Source organism: Dermacentor albipictus, chromosome 4 (genome assembly GCF_038994185.2).
Source record: "Dermacentor albipictus isolate Rhodes 1998 colony chromosome 4, USDA_Dalb.pri_finalv2, whole genome shotgun sequence".
NCBI classification, from domain to species: Eukaryota; Metazoa; Arthropoda; class Arachnida; order Ixodida; family Ixodidae; genus Dermacentor; species Dermacentor albipictus.
This window is the reverse complement of record NC_091824.1, coordinates 89,317,935-89,340,699: the sequence shown is the minus strand read 5'-3', so window position 1 is coordinate 89,340,699 and position 22,765 is coordinate 89,317,935. Positions and strand designations below refer to the sequence as shown.

Sequence of the window (22,765 nt, the reverse complement as noted above, 5' to 3'; positions counted from 1 at the left end):
TTGGCATTTAACCGCGGTTGCTAAGGTGCTGTGCGTTTATTTCACTCAAAGGGGACCACTCAAAAGTGCTCCTGAAAAGTCACGGACAGCAGCTTACGAAAAGCCTGCCAAGAACGAAGTTACTGCACCAGGAGAGCAGGCTGAGCCTCTATTAGGGCCCCTACTGCCAGTGGCGTAGCTAGGTCGTCTGGCACCCGGGGCCCATAGGTCTTCTGTCACTCCCCCCGCCCCGGCTGTAGTCGAGGAAGGCGAGGATATCGACAATTTCCGGGTGTCTTCAGACGTAGACAGTTGCCCTCAAGTGCTTATCTGGACCTCGCGAAGATTCAGTGGATGCGCTTCGCAATTCCGTTGTTGGTTGGACGAAATGTGAGTGCGCATATTTTGTTCGCCGCGCGCATCCAGCAGCGCACACATAGAGAAAGTGGAAAAAGTGCCACAAGTACGTTTAGCATTGGCAAGCAATTACCCGTTTTAATTTCGAGCACTCCGCATTTCGCAACACACGAAACAATATGTGACATGCATTTGCGCGCTTTTGGCCCCTCGCTATAGGCTGCGCGCATTTAACGTGTAAAATAAAATTTATGGTGTCAGAGTTCTCAACATAGCTGCGTACCTTTCGCGCATCTGGTAAGTAAGCCAGCTGAAAATACTTGGTGCAGTTTTAGAGGCGATCACATCGCATTCTTGCAGCTGCTGCGGAAATCTTGGCCTAACGGTTTATGTACGTACATCGCCGCAGTCAGCTAGCCCTTCGAGCAGCGGTATAAGAGCAGCATAAATTAATAAACTTTCCAGAAGCAAGAAGCGTCGCTGATGCGCTACATAATAATGCAAATCGACAGGCTCATCGCGCGCCCGTGAGGAGGATCCGAAAATTGAGCTAATGGACAAACGTTCAATCACCTTTGGGAGGCTTGTCGAGGAGGCTTGACTGCGGTGAGAAAATATTTCATGCTGATTAACACATAAAGCGGACTTGTATGTTTCGATTAAGAGTAGCATAAAAATTGAAAAAGCCAGTAGTGAATAACTGTCATTTGCAACCTGAATAGGATGTGCGAGCTGTAGCTTGCAGCCTATCACAAACTTTCAGCGTATGAAAGCTTTGAGGAGGCTGAAATTTCTCTAAAATTGCCTTATGGCCCATTAAGCATTGAAGGCTAAATACACGCTGATATGTTGCGAGCTACGCTTAGCGCAGCTCTCAGTTGCAGGCGGCGTGCTGTTGCCGAAAAGAAATGAGTCTCAGTGCACACTTCGTGTTTCAAAAGTGTCTGCGTGTGACTTGCTCTTATATGGTGCGAGCATGTTAAAAAGCAAATAGCAATCGCAAAATTTAGCACTTTTTCAAAAATGCGTGAGGCAAGAAGAAAGAGCAATTGCAAATGCGGATTCCACTTTCCTTTCATAAAGAAAACAAAGTTAATCTTCTTACAGTGGTGGAATACAGAAGCGCATAACAGACAATTCGCCCATGTGGAACAAAGAGGCTATGTGACGTATATTGTAGCATATAACAAGGCGTCTAGTTAACATGTAGCAGGGTTAGGTAGAGGGCAAAAAAATGTACAGCGATTCTTCGCTGCTTCTTCGTTGTGTGGCTCACATTTAATTATGCCCACCAGCGGTGAACTTTTTGAAAACTTGGCTGAAAATATTTGTTGCCTTGCGACGAATCTCACGTGAATTAGGTTCATCTTAACTCCATTAAATACGTCCAAGAGCTCGCTCGCGCACGAAAGGCTATACGTAGCTGATAATCTGTTTTGCTGATATCAGCGTTAAGTGCGGTGCCACTGCATCTTCGCGACTTCGTGCTTTGCATCGTCTTAGTTCGGTACCTCTACACAAAAGTTTGATAAGCACGGTTATGGTTGGTGAATAAGTAGTGGTGGACAACCGCTTATCGTGCTGAAACAAGCTGCTGCGGTACGTGGACGACGCTTCAGCATGCGGCCTATATAGTCCAAAATATCTAGATCGTTGTCATTAGTTGCATTTTCTTGTCAGTCATTATAGCTTGTTTCAGTACTTCAATCTTATGGCGAACTACTTGTCTTCTTTTGTTTCTCATATGCTGCTTTGCTATTGGCCAACGCCAAACCTTTCCCTTTGTGAAGCGTCCTAAGCTTCTTTTTTTTTTGCATTCGACTTTGTTGAGCAGTTCAGAAGGCCACAGTTGGGTATTAAGCTTAGGAAGGAAAGTATATCACAGCATTGCATGGTGCAAGCAACCACGATAAGTGTAAACCGACAGTTCGGCTTCTACTTAGTACAGCATGTCCACTTGCACAATGTGCTCTCACTGAACAGCAGCCGTCACGAATCTTTCTTCTCACGAGAAAAAGAAAAATGTCTTATGCATCTTGAGTTGCTGTCAGTTCCCATCAGAAACGCATTTTCATGCAACTTACTAAGACTAAGCACTTTTAGATTTTGAGCACTTAAAGTATGGGGACCCAAACCGCCGGTATTACAAAATAATGAAAAAATGTGTACAAAAGAAAACCAAATAGGGTAATAAAAGAACGCGAGCAGGGCGGGGGCCTTATGGGACGAAAATTCTAAAACTCTTCTAATTATCGACGTATTTATGCCGTATGTACCGTAGGGCGTTCACTATAGAAGGTCCCCGCAGAAAGCTAGCGCCGCAATATAACCGTAGCGGAGTCACCGGCTGCACCATCAGCAAAAACGTGGAATGTATGAAGCATGGACAATGCAAAACTCGGCGTTGCTGGCAGTACCGAAGTTCACGCTCTACACGCGTAGAGTTCCATTACGAAATAATGTACAAACTCAACACGCATGCACTGTTTGCAAAATAAAAGAAGGCAGTGTGTCCATTGGAGTGTTCATCAGCTGGAGGCTACAGGCGTGGGTGAAAACTTTTGCCAGCAGTCCGGGTGATACCATGGTGAAAGGAAGCACAAAAGCGCTCGTACCCGCATCAATTGTTGCTGTAAGTATAACAGTGTCCGTGCCCTTGAAACTTGCTGCAGAAGCCTTGAGATTTCCAAAGTCGCGGCCGCCTGTACAATGTTTGCGAGAACAAGCTTCATCGGAGGCGTGAACAAGAAATGTCGACAAGAATGAATTGGTCTGATTGGCTTTGCGGTAGTAGTGCAAAACACAACGGGACAAATAACTCGACGTCCTGCCCCAACATTTCTCCTCGTCGTTTTGTCCTCATGCTGCACGCATTCGAAGGACGCAATTCACCGAGTCGCTAGTCGTCGGACTCTTCTAGTTGATACCGGTGGGAGCCGAAGATCTCTTCAATCTCTTCAAGGGTCTTTCCTTTCGTTTCCGGCAGGAAAGCTGCCGTCAATACAAAGCCCACGGCCATGAAGCCCGCGTAGAACCAGTAGACTCCGTCCTCGCCGACCAACACTAGCATATCGTTGTACTCCTTGGCGATGAGCGTACCGCAGAGGAAGTAGAAAGATATGAGGAAGCTGGTGGCGACTGCCTTTAGGCGTAGGGGTAGCATCTCGCCCATGAGAATCGATGGCAGCGGACTCAGGCCCACGGAGAAGCCCAGGAAGTACAGGCACAGCGAGAACAGCGGCAGCCAGCCGTAAGAGTGCACGAAGCTGGGGCCGAGCGTGCGCTTGTAGTGGTAGAAGCATCCCAGGACGACAAGGCTCACTCCCGACACCGCTAGTGAGATGAGCATGAGGGGCCGACGTCCAAGGCGGTCCGTAAGCTGCGTAGCGAGGCCTACGCACACCACCTGTGGGAGGAAAAGGGGCGGGCTATCGAAAATGTTCATTTCAACAAATGGACAAATTCCACCGGCCCTTTCTTAGGAGCTACCTCGACCCGCGGTATAGCACTTGGAACACGCTCGGATTTCGAAAATGCGAATCTTCCAGATAAAAGCAGAATTATCAGCGTTGGATCGCGACTGAAGCTGTCGCACACTACCGGAACTAGTGACGCTCTGCGCCGAACTTCCGGCCTAATGCGCGCCGCGGAGGAAAAAGTACAGCGGATTTAGCACAAGACAAGAACGTCCGCTTCCAGATGCAACCCTGGCCACACCAAGGCAGCATCGCCGGAAAGACAAAGGGTCAGAGAACGTGAAACTAACGCCACGAATGCTAACGGGTCGTCAGTTATTTAGTCTTGTCTTTCCTTTATGGCTGCCTTAGTAATCTAGAACACGACTGTAGCCTATCAACTCGTGCTGAAACTTAAACTCGGCAAATTATGTTATTCAACTTAGGTCTTATATATATGAAGACGATGTCAGAAGTTCGAGAGGGTTCTCTTCTCGGCATTGTCGAATTCCGCCACGTTGGCATTTTGAGTATCTCAGAGACGGTGTAACAGCCCTTATAGGCAATCAGAGCTGACAAGATGTCGAATCAAACAATACGGTGAAGTTTCAGTGTCCAGAATATCACCCCGAATTGTGCACGCACCCACCTATACCACGAAGGGATGAACCTAACTATAGGAGGGAGCACTGCGTCGCGCAGCCAGCCTTGGCAAGCCAAGCTTCCGGGAAGTTATTTTCTTTGCTTTTTACTGTCGAAACGTCGGCCCCACTCGTGACCTCTGAATCTCAGCGTATTGGCCTAGAATGTTTGGTTCTCGGTAGTTTGCAGAGCGCCTGCAGAGCGGGAGCACTAAAAGCTACCGTGCCCTCTGACGTTCGGATCACGTTTAGGGACGACAGGTTTGGCTTCAGTAATGTTGCGCAGTGTTCCCTCCCAGTTTCCTAGTTATTTTTTTTTACATCACCGGACTAACCGCCGAGCAGTCGGAGGCCCAGCTGAAAAGCCCGAGCCCTGAAGACCAGCATCGTCTGGTGAGCAGGGTCAAGCTATCTGCTCAGGCCCGCGGCACCTCGGACTAGGGACGCCTCCCACCATTGACGATTCCACCTTCGGCTCATTTCTACAAATAATGTTTATTCCTCTTCCTTCTCCCCCTCCGTTGCTTGCCCGCCCTATGCCCAATCAAAGGTCAAGCTCAAGCACGTTTCTTCTCAGAGCTGCCATCGCAAGCCGCAGTAAGTTAGAATGTTTCCTTTTTCTCCTAGCTTCCGCGTTCTTACTTCGAGTGGAAGGGCAGGTGATGTCTACCGTGATTTAATGAGCAAGCACCAAAAAGTACCGTGGCAAAGTTTGTGCTACAGGTTGGATATTTATTAAGCCTAACTAATATCTCAGGCGCATTCCCGGATGCTGTGCACTTGGAGGCAGTAGAGCGTTACATTTTTGGAAGGCTCCTTGTGTTTCCACAACACACTCCTTGTGTTCCACAAGGAGTGTGTTGCATAATTCGTAAGGCACTCGAAGTTTCGTAGCGGCATTTGTTCTTGACAATAGGATTGGTTCCTGCACGTCCTATTGGCGAAAAGATCGAGCAGCTTTGCCTCAAGCTTTGGAATGGCTGCGTGCTTTTCTTGCACTTTCCCAATGTTCGTGCGCCATTGCCTAGTGCACGTGCGGCCCTGTTCCTTACCCGCTTCTTGCTGCGTCTACTTATTGCGATGAAGTAAAGATGTTATTTCATGTTAGGCCACCACCTAAACCACCTGCCAAACTTCCCGTATGCCTTCTAGCCCTTCTTGCGTGATGTTCGTACAAAATAGATATAACCTATAGACAAAGAGGGACAGGGAGGTTTTCTCAGGGTGCTCTTGATCTTGATAATACGGATTTTTTTTTTTTAGCTTTAGACAGTGTGCACACGAAAGATGAGTGCTTAAACTCACCTGCACGGCACCAACGACGATGGTGCTGTCCGCCGCCGACAAGCCTGTACCGGCAGTGGCGAAGATGTCATGCGTGTAGAAGAGCATGACCACGATGCCGGAGAACTGCTGCAAGAAGAAGGCGCACAGCGTGCACAGAAACGGCTTGTACACCCAGGGCCTCGCCAGCTCGGCCAGTGTAAGTGGTGATTCAGCGTCGGCGGTCACGGCCTCGTGCATGGCTCCGAACTCAACGGCCACGTCCGGGCCGCGATAGAACTGGAGGGCCCTGGAGGACGGCAGACAGATGTGGCACGCAGTGCGTGGGAGTTCTTTTCAGCAGGGCAGTGAGCCGCGCGTGCTCGTCGCGAGGGGCGGGAGGGGGCGTCAGCAGGCTGACACTGAATACATTGATTACAGCGCGAGAAATGTGAAAGCGCTGTAATCTATATATGAATCTTAAGTAGCTCGCGCAGCTTATCACTTTGCGGCTTTGTTGGTCAATAACTTCATTTAAAAATATTCAATATGAAGACAGATAAAACCAAACAAGCTATTCGATATTTAGTTGCATATTATTCGCCCCTTCTCGTATTTGCAATGCTATTTGCAAGTTCCGCATGTGCATGGTGCTTAATCACACGCGAAGGGGAAGCGTTCGATGAATGTACTTAACGGCTTACAGACGTTTTGCTTTCTTTCGGCGAAGGTTAAATACTTGCTAGCATGAGGTGACAAAAATTATACACTGCTCATTCGGGCACCAACCGTAATCGACATAACGAATCTCATCTCCTTTCTGCTCATCTGCGAATCTGCTCATTCAAGGACATAATGAGCACAGTGTATCAGCTTCGCTGCAATGCAGTGATTGAGTGGATATATGGCTGGATGATACCTAATGCTTTCTTCAACACGCTGCCAGCGCATCTTTGCTTAACTTATAGCACGAGCAAGAAAATGCGCAAGATGCGTTCGGGAACGCTATGAATCTTTTCAAGGACCAGTCGATCGCCATAGCAGCCTCGACTCGTTTTATTGCATGCCAGGCGATTGGCAATAGAGCTCCCGCGTATTCCAGAGAACCCCAAAAGATTCCATTCAGTGCGCTGACGAATGGCGTTCTCTTATCTCACCTAAGTGCCGAATCGTGGCGTCCAACTTGCAGCAGCCACCGGGGTGAGCCTGCAAGCATGGGCAAGACTATGGTCATGGCAACAGCTGGGATGATGCTTGCTGCTGCCAACACATCGTAGTGCAGCCACTTGCCCATGACGTAGGCCATCAGGATGCCGAAAGTGATCGCCATCGTGCACACGGTGTCTAGAAAACCCCGTATCTCTTTGGGACTCACCTGAAACAATGAAAATGCCATAGTGCTGTGTTACATAGTTCCAGCCATCATAAACAAACCGATGACAGTGCTGGTGGTTACTTATCGCAGTTGCTTGTCACTCAGTCACTTGTGGTTAGAAACGGCATCTCCTAGGGAGAGCTAAGACAAAATTAGCGGCCGGAATATTGTGGAAACAACGTGCACGCCTACGTATATACTCCTTTCACTTTTAGTGACAGGCACATTGTGAATGAGCGTGTTACTCTTCTCAGATTCATCATTGGCTTGGATGTCCTTGCCTTTACGCTTACTTGGCTGTGTACAGTCAAACGCCTTTAACACCAATTGCTCGGTATCTCGGAAATCCTTCCACCAGTCAGTCACTTCGTTCTAAAGGTCGCGCCCCGTGCCGTTCACGCTAGTATAGTGCCTAGAATACCAGTATATTCTAGGCACTATAACACTAGAGCAGGGTAAGAATTTTCAACAAAATAAAATTTTTATTTAGCACGAATTAAAGAGTCACATAATGAAATTTGTCTCTAAATCATCGTGCGTACTTTGCCTGACACAAGGTTGCTTAGTGGCTGTGGTATTGGGCTGCTGAACACAAGATCGCGGGATCGAATCGCGGCCACAGCGGCCGAATTTCAATGGGGGTGAATTGCAAGAACACCCGTCTACTTAGGTTTAGGTGCACGTTAAATAACCCCAGGTGGTCGAAATTTCTGAAGTACCCCCCTACGGCGTGCCTCATAATCAGAAAGTGGTTTTGGCACGTAAAGCCCCATAATTTGTTTGCCTGACAGAATGTACGACTGCAGCCAACCTTATTGCACCGATGTTCACAGCATGCCTCGCGGCGGAACGCAGGAGGTGAGCAAAGTAAGTCTGCAAAATGTCAAGTGCTGCTATCCCCTTGCTTTTCGTCAAAACTCTTGGTTCGTTTCCAGGACCTTCACCACTATTGCTTTCGTTGACATTCGTGTCGTTTATACCTGAGATGGCTTTAAAGACGTCGTCGGTTGTGAGTTACGATCACATGATCCCGTCGTAATCAACTGCGACGGGTTCGTCAGCTCTCGCACCCGCTGATGCGTTACAGCAAGAAGCAGACGAATTCAGGGATTACTAAAGCAGTGCATGGACTATTTTTGACATTCGTGCACTCGTCAAGTGCGTCGCTAACGTAGTCGTTAGCGCTAGCGCAGAGCACACGTTGAAGGTGTCTTGTTAAGAACGGCCTGCTGAGGTGCAAGTTTTGTCAGCCAGTTGCGACAGCGGCGTCAAACTTTTCCTGGTAGGCCGCCGCAACCGTCTAGCCACGGCGTCACTAAGTCGACTGCGTCCGGAGGACAATACGCGCATCCTCGACTCATGACGGCGCATGACGTCACAACGCACGCCTCCCCGCGGATATTTCTCTCTCTCTCTCGCTCCCTAGTCACTACTGCGCATGCTCCACTAGTAGCACCGAGCCACAGGTGTACCGCCGCCGGCGTTTGGTATGACGTCATACAGCGTTCTTCGTCGTTGCGCTCGCCTCCGCTCGCTTCGCCAGCTGCGTCGCATGCCTGATAACAAGTCGGAGGATTGAAAAGGAGAGCTCGCGTGCGCCGCAACCACCGTTGAGGCGGCAACATAGACGGCGACGATTCTGATAAGCAGGAGGAGGCCTGGAATCGACATCGGAACGAGATGAAGAGGAAACGAATCACCCAGGAAACACACGAACAGCGCGCCGAACGTCTGGCTAAGCGCCGCAACATAGCTAGACAACCAGACTAACATGGACTTGCAATCAAGATTAACCAAGGCTAACCATGCTACGCATAAGCTTTCGCTACGTATATCCTGGCATAGCCAAGCTGAGCAACTGCCAATTTTTTTTATTATCATTTAATAGTGTCGGAAGATTTTGGTGCCTCGCTGAGCCTCCGGCTACTCTTATACAGCGGCGTGTAGTATAAGGGTAACTAATAAAACTGCTCAACTTAATTTTCTCTTAATATTCCTGTAAGCATAGCCCTCATTATCTCTTGCTCCATACATGTCGCAAAGCATATCAATGGGTTTTTACCATATCCGATGCGTCCTGTCAGCAGTACATAGTAACGAAATTGGTGGTGGTGCTGGTGGTGTAGCAACAGGCGGGTAGCCTGGCGATCAAGGCCGGCGATTGCTCCGCCCGAGCGTCTCTTATAAAATCACTGTGGCGTTTCACCACATGTCCATCAGACCACCATCAGACCAGTCTCTCTTAAGAATACGATAAGGAGGCGTGAAGTTTCTTTGCGGGCTATATATATGGTCCTTCGGGAACACAAGGTGTTGCAGGCACGTATGTAGAAGGTCCTTTTGTTGCAGATTTTTTTAGGAGAGCGTCCCTTTCGTCTCGTAATTTTGGGCACTACCACAGAAAGTGTTCAATGTCTCCTGTCTCGTCGCATGTCGTACAGTTCGGAGAATCGATGCGCTCCGCATTAAATTAACATGCCGGTGTACTAGCAGATCCTGTCCATATTCGATGTATAAGTGAGACTTCCTTTCGACGAAATCTCTTGGTTATGCATGGTATATGTGGTGGAACCCAAAATGACCCAAAGTGATTTCGAATGTCAGATTTCTCAACTTGATTGCTCTTTGGGCCCTTGACTTCGGGAGGCGAATGGAGCGTTGCGTATGCAAGAGCATCATCCTTTTCTTTGCCAGCAATGCCAATGTGGGAGGCAATGCACTGAAACCTTACCCTGAAGCCTTTGTTGCCGAGTTCTTTCACGGGGGCTCGTGATTTCCGGGAGAAATTGATGGACGGTAGGCCATGGTAGAGTTCCTGCACCGCGCTCTTTAAGTCCATAAGGAGGACCACATTTTGTGGAGGCAATGTTCTTAGTTTGAGCACAAGAGCAGCAATTGGCACGCCTTCCACGACTGTTGACGAAGCTATACAGTCCAGATGGCCCGATCACGCATATCTCAAAGAGTGAATATAGATTGCAGCTGCCCAGCGATCTTGGTCTACTTTGACGGAGCCATCTGTGTATACTTGGAGGTAATTAGAGTAAGCAGTGTTTAAATGTTTCATAACTAGTGACTTGGCTTCTGAAGCTGAAATGCAGTTCTTTGTCAGCAGTCGTGCTGCACTTAAGTTGCATGTTTTATCCTCGAATGGTCCAGGGTGAATCTACCTTTTCCCTCTGTCTCGAGCAGCGTAATCCTGTGAGTAATCCTGAAACTGGAAGCGTGTTAAGTGATGCATAAAAATGTGAGCGCGGCCTCTTACCTACACATCTTATAATATAATATGCCTTTATTTCCATAAACGTACAATTTATGGGGGATTTAAGGAAAAAGTTGCTCGCAGCAACTTGACGTGCCTTAACCCCGTCTGAGGGCAGCAGCAGAAGGCACAGGCACTGATTCAGGACCGACAAAAACAATACATAAGCAAAAAAATGACAAGTGGGCTTGACATTATGCCACCAAACAGAAATGCAATGTAAAAAAACATTACAAACCATAAAAAACAACGCAATCCACAGTGAACGCTAGAACAACAAAAGCAGTGATAGAATCATTAACAAAGTAATCATTGTAAGAAAAGAATAAGACATGATTGAGCCGTTGACAGAAGTTAATATCAAACGGAGATGTGTGACGACAGTCTACTTCAGAAAGAGTCAAGAACAACAAATTAATCTGTGTTCAAAAATTACTGAAATGCTCATAAATGCGATACAGGACATGAAGTGACATCTATGTTATTACATTTAAGCGTGTTTAACAAGCGTGGTAAGCGATGGTGCAACATTTGAAGAGCACGGTTAGTGCGCGGGTGCGGCACATACCAGTGTCCAGGTGACCGTTGTTAGATATGGAGCTGTTTCCTGCGATTACTTCGAGTTCCCCAAACCACTTCGAAACGCAGCACAGCTAATTGAGGAATGCAGAAGCAGGAAAATCACATTCCAGAGGAGCGCCCAGGCAAACAAGTTGAAGGCCACAAGACAGGTGCAAAGCAAGACGGCGGTAATGCGCCGTGACAGCCAGACGTGCCGGGAAGGCCCAAGCGTACCTCTCTTCGCCTTTGAAGAAGACATTTGCTACCGCTGTGGGGCCGTAGCACCGGGAGCAGGTGGGCCTCGGACAATGGAGCATGAGCAGCCCTCCCCTTCTCCTCGTTAGAAGAAGTGCATTGCCAGTCTGCGAGGCAAGACCGCAGAGAGCCGCCAGGTGTGACACCGCGACACGGGCGCCTACCATTGGCTGAAAATGGCGTCATCTGAGTGGACTCTCCTATTGGTCAAACATGACGTGACTTACAGTGCTCGAAGGGTTTATGAGAAGCCTTCCAGAGAGACCAGGACATTCCCCGATTCCCTGATTGACCTCTCTCGAACTTCTTGCCGCGGGCCGCAGCGTCCGAGTTGCTGCCGGCCCGTAATGACTGTACAAATGTTACTTGTCGCTCACCTCCTTGTACATAATGTAGAATAAATCCCTCCCAAGTTTTGTTTTTCATCCCGAAGTCCGTCCCTCAACCCCTACACCGTGTACTGTATTCTGTTCTGCTTCTAATTAACTGCGCTAAGAAGGCTTTCCCGGGCGAAGATTCACTCAGACGTAGTAGTTGGTTCATGAGAGTCTGGGAAGCCTGAAGTCGCAGAGGTCGTGACTCAGCTTTGCAGAGCATATTTTGTCCGATGCTGGCTGAGGGACTCCTAAACACAGCTGAATGTATTTTCTGTCTATGGTTTCTAAGCGCTTTTATTGGCTATCTAAGGGTGACATCAGAGGCAGCTGGTATAGGATCCTACTTATAACCAACGCTGTATCTGGCCGTAGCATCGACGTCGGGTGGTTGCCCCGACGTATGCCAGCGACTCGCTTGACTGCATGAAGCCTCTGTGACGATGAAGCCACAGCGCAGCGCCAGAGTAGCTTGTAGTCCAAGGTAACGCCAAGAAATCGCACATTGGACTTGTCAAATCTGGTAACCGTCCAAATTGAGCTTCAAGCATCTAGATTTTCTTTTAATTCCAGGACATAGTATGAATGATGATTTCTCTGCTTACAGCCATAAGTCAAGCGTTGTCAAGGGGCCCTGAATGGCATTTACTGCTCCTTGGGCTATTCGAGCGAGGAGACGATGCTGGTAGCCGCAGACCCATGTGCACATATCATCTGCATATCTAGAGACCTTCACAGGTGTTTGGTGGTTCAGTACTCTAGGGAGAGTCGTCATGGCGATGGTAAATAATAAGGGAGATGAAACACTCCCTTGAGGTACGCCAAGAAATATGCCAATTTCATCGCTGTGTCGCCAAGACGAACTTTGATGCGGCGATCATTGAGAAACGCATGTATGAAGTGCAAGAGATGACCCGTGACGCCTATTACTTGTAACTAGCTGATGACGGCTCTTTGAGACACGTAGTAGTAAGCCTTGGAAGCATCCATAAAGAACAGCAAGTGTCGACAGGCCGTCTCCATTGTAAGGTTCTATGTGACTTAGCAGGTCCAACACATTGTCTTGAGCGCTTAGACGCTGCCGAAATCCAGTCATGCACGACGGTAGTTTGCGACCCTGCTCGACGTACCAAGTGAGTCTTGTGCACGTCATCTTCTCCGTTAGCTTCGCTGCACAAGAGGACATCGATACCGGTTCGTACGAGTCCAGAGCAGCCTGATTTTTCCCAGGCTTCAGAACCGGTATCACCCATGCTACTTCGTATAAATTGGTATATCTCCTCTGGCCCACACTTCATTAAAAAATATCAGCAAAACACGTTGTCTCTCAATCAATAGGTTAGTCAGCATCTGGTTGCTGATAAGATTAGGTTCCACCGCACAGCGACGTCGGAGGCTGCTCATAGAGAGTTCCAACTCTCTCAGAGGGAAAGGAGCATCCATCAGAGACGATGACAGCGGCGGAGGCGGGTTGGTTGTGCCTGCTGACTTGCCGGAAGAGTATACTTCAGCAAAGGCATTTGCAAACCAGCTAGCGACATGCCTAGCTTGAATGCTATGGTATGCTTGAATGAATGCTAAGTGGCTTGGTTTGTGGAACCTTACCAGCAAGTACATTAACGATCCTCCACATCTTGGGTACTGGCGTAAAGACCAAGAGGCTTGCCTGAAATGCTGCCCATTGATCTCTTCTTAGTTTCCTCGTGTAACAGCGAATCACTGCGTTAATTCTGTTATACAGGGTGTTTCAGCGGACACTTTCAAAAATCTTTAAAGGTTGCCTGTGGCGGATATCACAATTCTAGTTCATGAACTGGTCTACTCGACGCAGTGGACAATACTTGCAAAAAAAATGAGATCCAAAATCAACTAATTAATATAGATTCAACAGTTAGGTTTTCACTAATTACAGTCTGACCCATACTGCAATTAACAAATTCTAGCCGTGGAGTTCTAGCCGTGGTGAACGAATTTTCAAGATGACACCAGTTTCGAGATATAAATTGCCGAACATTGCGGAGAAATGCATTGGCGTTCCAGCTAATTCGTTGACAAAACGTCGTTTCATGCAATGACGCACACAAGCAACTGGAACGCCGGTGCATTTCTCCGCAAAGTTCGCTAATTTATATCTCGAAACTGGTGTCTTCCTCAGAATTCGTTACAAGTGTATTCGCCTTGCGAAGTCCACTGCTAGAATTTGTAAATTGAAATAGGGGTCATAAGATAATAAGCTCAAAAGTTAATTAGTGAATCCTTGTGAATTATTCGATATAGCATTTCAATTTTTTTCTGCAAGTAGTGTCCGCCGCTTCGAGTAGCTCGGCTCATAAACGAGAATTGAGCTATCGGTCACAGGCAACCTTTAAAAAACTTTGGAAGTGTTCACTGAAACACCCTGTATAATGTCTTCATTGGTGGGTGACCCTTAGTCCTCATAAGCCTTCGTTCTTCTCTTCTACGGGCAGCGCATAGATTTTTGAGCTTTAAGTCTGGAGCAGGGAAGGGGTTGGATAGCTTCAGCTCGGCGGTAGCTAATCTCTTGCTGAGCAGCATGTCCACGAACAGGTCACGTGAGGATTCGCTTAGACCGTCCCTGTACGTATCCCAATACGTCAGAAGGCAAGATTTTCGACCGGTGGTTTGAAATCCAGAAATGTTGACGAAGACAGGGAAATCGTCGCTGCCCATTCTGTCTACTCGTCGTTTATGATGCAAGAATGTCCGCTGAGTGTAATGTCGGAATGCAACCAAGAATGCATTCAAGAATGCAACCGTAAGTATGTTAGTAATTTATACCGCACTTTATTTTCCTTCATAAAGTATTTGTATTCACGGCAACGCCAGTGATACCTGTCAATCGCCATGGTATGGTATGGTATGGTATGGTATGGTATGGTATGGTATGGTATGATGAAACTTAAAAGAAGTCCTGCAGATCGTGAGTCTTCACGAAGCGGGCCGCTCCCGCGTGGGAACCGGAATGCCGAGCCTCTCGGCCGCATCGTGGGCCTGCTGGACAGCCCAGAGTTGGTCAGCCAGAAGAGGGCTGGCCAATCGCCATTCCCTAAAATTATCTTATACACGATTCTTTCTTCATAAAATATTTTACTGAAGGCTATGCCAGATATATCTGCAACCCTCACCAACAGTGCCACACTTCTCCCTCCCCCCTCACCTTCCTCCTCACACATAGTCCTTAAATATGAGCGAGCTGTGCCGCACCAGCCGAAGTCCTGCAACAGACCCTGCGGCTGCTCCTTAAACTGCACGTCCAGAAAATCATGAAATTCATCGCTACTTCGCCACCCCCAGGGATCGCTACTTCTACAAACAAAGACTACTCGACATAAAGTCGTAATTCATAAAGTTTTGTTCATCTTATGTGCAGCTGCGACACGAACACATTCAAGCGTGCTTTAACGAATTTGGGTAGAGCACTGCTTTGAAACCTTTTGAACCACACTTAACCTTATTCGTGCTATTACTCTCACTTGCGTTTCCACTAAGCTGAAGATGTCCACGGTAGATGTGCCATTTAGTGATATAAGGTGCAGTGTGACGGTGAGATTATGTTTATCGTCAGACGTAGGAATGCGAATACTGTACAGTCACCTCGGAGACAAAGACGGGCACGGTTAGGGCAACAACACCCGTTGCTAGTCCCGTGAGTGTTCGGCCCAGCAACAGCATCCAGACCGCAGTGCCCGTGGCTATCAGGATCCATCCAGCTATGTGGAAGACAGCGGAGAGCAGGAGGGTGTACCGCCGTCCTAGGTACCGGATAGACTGTCCTGGATAAAGAGAAACGCAACTTTTCTTTCCATCCTCTAAAGAATTAAGCTTTTTTTGTTTTTGCGAACCGTCCCGGACTTTGCTAAGCGTGGATGCTGCTGGCTGCCCCAGTTTCCATTAGGCCGTTTTTGTTTCTTTTTTGGTAGTTTGCCTAGCGTCATAAATTATTATGTGTACAAGTTTTAGCGGTTTCGGCAATATACATCGTTTGGGCTCAGTGGTTGGGCCCATGGAGTCAAGAATCGCAGTCCAGTTGTCCGATGACACGAAGGCCCACTGTTTCAAGAAGTGCCACCAGATCTGGTAAAGGCCAGGTTAGGTCCATAAGAGGTGCTTGATTGTGACAGTTAATGTGGAAGATGAGCATTAATGGCAAATATGCCCGAGTGGTCCATGGAAATGTGGCCAGGCATAGGTGACCGATGATGTAAGTGCCGCCCCCACACGGAGTCTCCACAAGAGCATCTCCTCCTGGCGGGAACAGGTCGCCTGGGAGGCTGGAACTAAAACCCCTCCACACACGTTTTCGCCATGCAGCTTAAGTACCGCCAACCTATTCTCCTACTCTGCACTCTTCCCTAGCTCGCATCCTCGACTTCCGGCGTCAACAGTAACTCGCGCAGTCCCAGTTTCTGGCTTCAGGCAGAAGCGATATCACTGCTGCATAGAAGTGCGAGCGTCCAACAAGCGAAAACTCCAGAACCGGAAATCCCTGAAGCGGAAGACCCGGAAACGGAAACTCCGGAACCGGAACTGGTGTGAAAGAGGAATCGGGGAACAGCGGCACACATCAAAGGTTGGCGCAACATAGCAAAAGCGAGGGTGGCGCGTGGATGGATGGGTTTTAGTTGGAACCGCACGGTAGGATTAAATCACGTGTGGTGCGGCAGAGACTCTTCGTGCATTGGAGGAAATCATCCTGGGGTGCCTTTCAGGAAGGGTGCTGGAAACGTATACATGTGAGGCCACTGTGGGTAGTGGATCGAGTCGGCTTGTACGTGAGCGGCCTCATAATAGTCAATATTCCGCTGTCTTTCGCGTCACACTTCTCTCCGCCGCACACCTTTCCTCAACATTATTCCCCTCTACAAGCACAAAATTTACATTGGCCTCGATCACGCGACATCACTGCGTCGACGCCTCCTATGAACTTCTGCGTCCCCTTCAGCTTAGATTGTGAACGGTGTGCTGCATCAACATAAACGTTGCATGACATTATAGTTGTGACCCGTGTGGTGCAAAAGCATAATCAGTGCATGAGCCTACGGTCACTTTATCACATTTATCGTTAGTATCACATTTACTTGTGTAGTACTTAGTTCACGAAAGCTTCGCTTGACGCTCAGTACAGCAACTTATATTGTTTATTGAAGTTTATTGATATTCTTACAAGATTTATCCGCATACTTTCTTTTTTCTCCTCTTTCTTTAAAGAAAGGCCTTGGGGCGTTTGTTGAGGGGTTGCTGACACTCATGCAGGCCAAACGGAAGGCAAAAGGTTTCGCGGTGCATATTCAGCCACAAGTGTTGCAGTACTTGAAGCACTTGTTATGGTATCGCCCCTTCTTCGATAATGCTAGGCTTGCCCGTTACACCGGTCTGAATCGATTAGTTGCATGAACTTCCAGAAAGAAAAAGACTGTGGCGTTCTGTTTTTCTGATGCTTATAGACAGAAAGGTTCGCGCGCCCTTTTCTGTTTTTGATATCCGCCGGCCTATGTGACAGTTCTTCACTATATGGCGAAATCTGGTGCATGTTTGTGCATGTGTTCAGCAGCTTTCTTTCCCTAATTCTATCCCATCTTAGTGTTTATTTTCCCTATCCGCCAATGTTGGATAGAAGAACGCTCTCACCCTAGTTAACCGGCCTCCTTGCTTTCTCCTTGTCGCTTCTCGATCTCTCTCTGTCCACACCGTGTGCATTGAAGCGAGGCTGCTCCACAAACAGCATTTTGAAATCTCCTCCCCCCTCCTTCTGGTCTTAGCCGAAAGAAATGTATACATCATCCAGTGCAAAAAAAAATCATGTGAAAATTGAAGCACCTAAAGGCGCTTTCGACTTCCGAGTACATTCATCCAATAGGTGCCCTGAAAAAAATTTTTTTATGGCAACCTTGCACATTTACGCATACAGGCCAAGAATTGCTCTGATATTTTCGGTCCAGAAAGTGCATTATAGTAGTGTGCGTTAACAGTAATTATGTAATGCTCAAAATGCTGAAGACTTTTTTATTATCTTTTTTTTCCTTCAAAGCCATCTGGTTCCCCCGATGTGACGAGATGTGTTTTTGCAGAGCTGCGCACGTAGTGAAAATTTATAGTAAGATATTTTTGCGCACACAATTGACAAGGACATAGTGAAGGGGGACACACGAGCGCTTACTCACAACTATTTTATTTTCGGAAAGATACAGAACATATATACCCTAGCTATCAGCGCTAAGCATGTGCTAGGGAGCGCTGAGCATTCCGAAAATAAAATAGTTGTGAGTAAGCGCTCGTGTGTCCCCCTTCACTGTGTCCTTGTCAATTGTGTGCGCGAAAATATTTTACTATGAATTCGTACCAACTCGCCCAACTATCAGTTCTGCTGTAGTGAAAATCTGTTTTAAGCGAAGTGAGGTTGCACAGACAAACGGGTCATAACTTACGCCATACACTAATTTAACCCCGGGCAACACGAAAATTTCATTGCTGGTGTAGATTATCGCCGTCTTTTCTGTTCATCCCTTTCAGTCACGGCGCAAACGTTCGTGGACGGGACTTATTTTTGCCATTACTGTGCAGTGGTTGCAAGGAAAAGACAACGAACGTTAAGCTTTGAGTAAATTGAGCATTCTGCTTTCCAAAAATGAAGCCATTTCACTTCCGAGTGAAATGTATCGCTTCAGACGACCGCTTTGGTGAAGGCATGCCGTGTTTGACGGGAAGATTGAAATGGGCCGTTTCCGTAGTAATGGCGAAATATTATTATTTCCCTTGTTGTTGTAATGCTTGTACCCAATAATGAACCTGTGCATGTCATTCGAGCGGATGATGTAGTTTTCTAAATCAAGAAATGTAGCATGACTGACTGTACCATAAATGAATAAATAATTATTATGTAATTATGATGGGTCATTATAAAATGCAGAGTCATTCTCCCACCTTGGTTCGCTTTTTATAGGGTCTCCAGCACCTTGGCACAAAATTATCTAACTTTCACGAATTTATGTACAGTCGATCGTAATTCCTGATTGAAAAGATTATACTCCAAATTCGCTTCTACATGTAGTATTCTCCTACGCTCAAGCTGATTTCTGCGGTGATGTAGCTTCTGCAAATGATCATTTGCGTTCTGGCAAGTTTTTTTATTAATATTGTTTTATTTTTCCGGTAACAAGTAGCTCCTCGCCCTAAAGTAAAACTAAAATGAAACGCGCCGTGCCTAAACGCTTCCGTATAATAATAATAATAATAATAATAATAATAATAATAATAATAATAATAATAATAATAATAATAATAATAATAATAATAATAATAATAATAATAATAATAATAATAAACACCACACATACATACACATGAATGAGAGGCCGACTAGAAAATCTTTCCTCAAAGGGACGCCATGCTTACCTGCTTGAAACCAGAAAAAAAAATAGAAGAGGAAGGAGACAAGAAAAGGGGCACGAATACGAAGAAACACCACAACGCATCACATCACACGTGGCGTATGCATGGGCACTGCAGACGAGAGCCGATAGTTTCGTGGTTGAGGCGAATTCTATAGTACAGCTTTGTGAGCCTCGTATCGAGTGTTTACCGCGAGCTTCGGGAAATCCGAAACCATCGAGTGCAGTTTCGAGCCGTGTTAGGTTTCTGGAGCTTCAGCAGTACACAGGCGATAACTGCTGTAAAGCAGAGCATTCTAACAGCTACTGCTGAAGCGTTTCGCTGGTGCGTTCAAGTCGGTTCCGGAGGGCTCGGCACACGTTCTTGCCCGTGAAATTGTCCGCACCATCTTTACGGACTCGGGTCGGATTCTCGAACAGATTCCGCATAACGTTTGCACTATACGAATGTCACGCGTAACTATCTCACTGTACGCGCAGCGTTCCACGAGAGGTGGGACGGAACGCAGTCGTATGCGTATACTTGCCCCCAAGCAGTCCTCCGACGAGCGCGCCGATGTTGAGCAACGATCCGAACCAGCTGCTCTGGCTCTCGGTCAAGGGCATCCGCTGCCGCATGTCCGGCAGCGCCGGGGACGAGTACCCGACGGAGAGGCCGTACGAGGTGGCGCCCAGCACGGCGGCCAGTTCGGCGAGGAATATGTGCAGGCGTCCGTCGGAGTCCTCGTTGCACGAGGTGCTCGTCCACGGCCAACGCCGCCGCCGCCGACGCCGCCATTGCTCAGCCATCACCGAAGGCCGACGGCGATCGTCGCCCGCTCGAGCCTCTGCCTGGTTTCCCGGCGGCTTGTCGCACTGAAAATAACGACACGTCATTACTTTTTTATGTCAGAAGACACCGCGGCCCGCCTAAAATAAGAGGGCCGCAAATGAACACATATCATCATTATGTCATCAGTAGCCATCATCATCAGCAACAGCAGCCTATTTACGTCCACTGCAGGACGAAGGCCTCTCTCAGAGATTTCCAATCACCGCTGTCTTGCGCTAACTGATCGCAACTTGCGCCTATAATTTTTCTTTCATCACCCCACGTAATTTTCTGCCATCCTCGACTGCACTTCCCTTTCTTTGACACTATTTCTGTAATGCTAAATGGTCCACCGGTTATCTGCCCTACGCATTACATGATTTGCCCAACTGCAATTATTCCTCCTAATGTCCTCTAGAATATCGGCTATACGCGTTTACTTTCTGGCCCCCACACCGCGTCTTTCCTGTGTCTTAACGTTACGCCTAACAATTCTTGTTCCGTCGTTCTTCGCGTGGTCTTGAACATCTTGGGCGTCTTCGGTAACCTCCAAGCTTCTGCCCCATATGTTGACACCGGTAGAATGCACTGACTGCACACCTTTCTTTCCAATGATAGTGGTAAGCTTCCAGTCAGGATTTTGTAAAGCCTTCCACATGCACTCCAACACAATTTTATTTTTCCCTAAATTTCTTGCTACATATACACATATTTCAAATAGACATGCAGGACGAGCGCCTCTACCAACTGTTTTCACTTTCATAAATTTAATTTCCTTGTGATTCGTTGCAGTTTTTTGCACGTGTCGTGTGCATCATTGTATACGGCGCCACCTCGTGAACGCCTCTCCCGCACTCGGCTCGCTGTCCCGTAGCCTCCGACATTAAGCGCGCTTCTCAGCAAAAAACATTAATATATATATATATATATATATATATATATATATATATATATATATATATATATATATATATATATATATATGCAATGCGACGCTCGCGCCCGCCCGCACATGGATTGCGCTGTTGGCCGAGGACTCCGCGCACGCGGAGGCGCCCCTACACGTGAGCGCCATCTGATGGTCATTCAAGGTGGCTTCGTCCGCTTTTCTCCTCACGCTTCCGCTGCACCTTCTTCCTCACGCTATCTTCGCTCTCGCGGTATTTCATTCCCTGCTGCGCTGCACGTTCGCTCTTTCATCTTTCGCTGTGCTCTTTCGTTCGGTTACACCGAAGTATAATGCGGAGGCACGACAACGCTCAACACAAGAATGGGCGGCTATGAGCTGCGTTATAAAAACTGCAAAATGTATTGGGGAGTTCAACGCCCTGAAACCATGCAGTGGGACACGAGTGGCGCCGTTCTGGAGGTCTCCGGATGAATTTTGATCAACTGTAGTTCTTTAACACTCACTGAAATCACGTTAAAGGAAGCAGCAGGTTCGAACACTGACCCCAACGTAATGCAGTCATGGCTGCCTGAATTTGAACCAGTGATCTCGGAGGCTTGGCAGCAGAAAGCCCTGAACATCGAACGACCGGAATGAGCGAAAATACCATTATTCAAGTGAGGCACGTGATTTGATTTCCTCCTAAATGTCCCTCTTTGAGTGCTATCGAATGCATTCGAATGCAAAGAAATGTCACCTGTCACCCGCCGCGGTGGCCCGGAGGCTACGGCGTTGCGCTGCTCAGCGCGAGGTCTCGGGCTTGATCCCGGCCGCTGCGGTCACGTTCCAATGAGGGCGAATGGCAAAAAAAAAAAGTCTCATGTACTTAGATTTAGGTTCTTGTTAAAACGACCCAAAGGAGTCGAAATTAAACCGTATAGTGCTCCACTATGGCGGGCCTTATAATCGGATGGTAGTTTTGGCTCGCGACACTGCAGAATTTAATTAATTTCTTAGCTGTGAGCTTTCCACATTTTGCGCCAGGCGCGCAAACAGCGTGAGATCATTCTTACATCACGAATGTTATATTGCTGCTACTGAAAAGGCGAGCCTGGCTTATCACATAGCACACGGCGCGGATAATAACTTCCGAAATTATTGCGGCCATCACTGGTCGATCTACAGTCCTCTATCGCTCACTGTTGGGAATAAAGCCTCATTTGTAAGACGCGTCATTCAATTTGGTGACCGCGAACTTTGCCATCCCTATCGATGCCTCAAAGCTGTACTTTTTAATGTAATTATGGGGTTTAACGTGCCAAAACCACTTTCTGATTATGAGGCACGCCGTAGTGGAGGACTCCGGAAATTTCGACCACCTGGGGTTCTTTAACGTGCACCTAAATCTAAGTACACGGGTGTTTTCGCATTTCGCTCCCATCGAAATGCGGCCGCCGTGGCCGGGATTCGATCCCGCGACCTCGTGCTCAGCAGCCCAACACCATAGCCACTGAGCAACCACGGCGGGTAGCTGTACTTTTTCTTCAGCTTGTAAGGATTCGCCTCCTCCTCCCCCTCCCCCAAAAAGGACCTTCAATTTCTTCAGCTCGTCTTCCCCTGTCTACTGGTTCTCTAGCGTCACGCGCACGTGAGAATACAATTGACGTATATTGGTGCACATTTAATGATTCTAATCTCAAGTTAACTGTAACCGCATCACAAGCGATGTACTGAAGGGGCACACTGCAAAAGAAACGGAGATTTGCCGACGGTAACTATTTGCATCGACGGAGAGACGGCTTCCTGCGTTAAAACCGCCCACCGCTGCCGAGAACGGAACTGAAAGAAAATGCTTGAGTCCAGAGATCGAGAACCAAGACGGCGCGAGCTTGCAATGGGCGTGACAAACCGGGCTCGTCAAACGACAAGAGCGGAGCGTGTGCCTTCGAACAGCTTCACAGCAGACGAGGCGTGTGGTCGCCGCTGCGCAGTACTTCTCATTTGCGTTGCAGAGTAAGTGAATTTACTTTCGCAATTATACTTCCGAATGGCCAAGCGCCTCGAGGTGCGTCCAGCTCTTGGATCTGCACAGTTCGAGCACAGTGAACTGGGAAAGAGTGTGATAGTGCCGGAA

General features: G+C 47.7%; 1 protein-coding gene across 2 annotated transcripts in view; it reads right to left on the bottom strand.

The window, feature by feature from the left end:
* Window positions 1-22,765, bottom strand: part of LOC135917675 (facilitated trehalose transporter Tret1-like) — a 43,106-nt gene continuing 20,341 nt past the window's right edge. For both annotated transcript variants that reach the window (XM_065451244.2, XM_065451243.2), the window contains exons 2-6: window positions 19,459-19,786; window positions 15,138-15,316; window positions 6,853-7,070; window positions 5,738-6,005; window positions 1-3,742 (exon numbers count right to left, since the gene is read on the bottom strand). In XM_065451244.2, the coding sequence (XP_065307316.1) occupies window positions 3,236-3,742; window positions 5,738-6,005; window positions 6,853-7,070; window positions 15,138-15,316; window positions 19,459-19,720 (1,434 nt within the window). In that variant the 5' untranslated portion in view covers window positions 19,721-19,786 and the 3' untranslated portion in view covers window positions 1-3,235. The remainder of the gene's footprint in view (window positions 3,743-5,737; window positions 6,006-6,852; window positions 7,071-15,137; window positions 15,317-19,458; window positions 19,787-22,765) is intronic.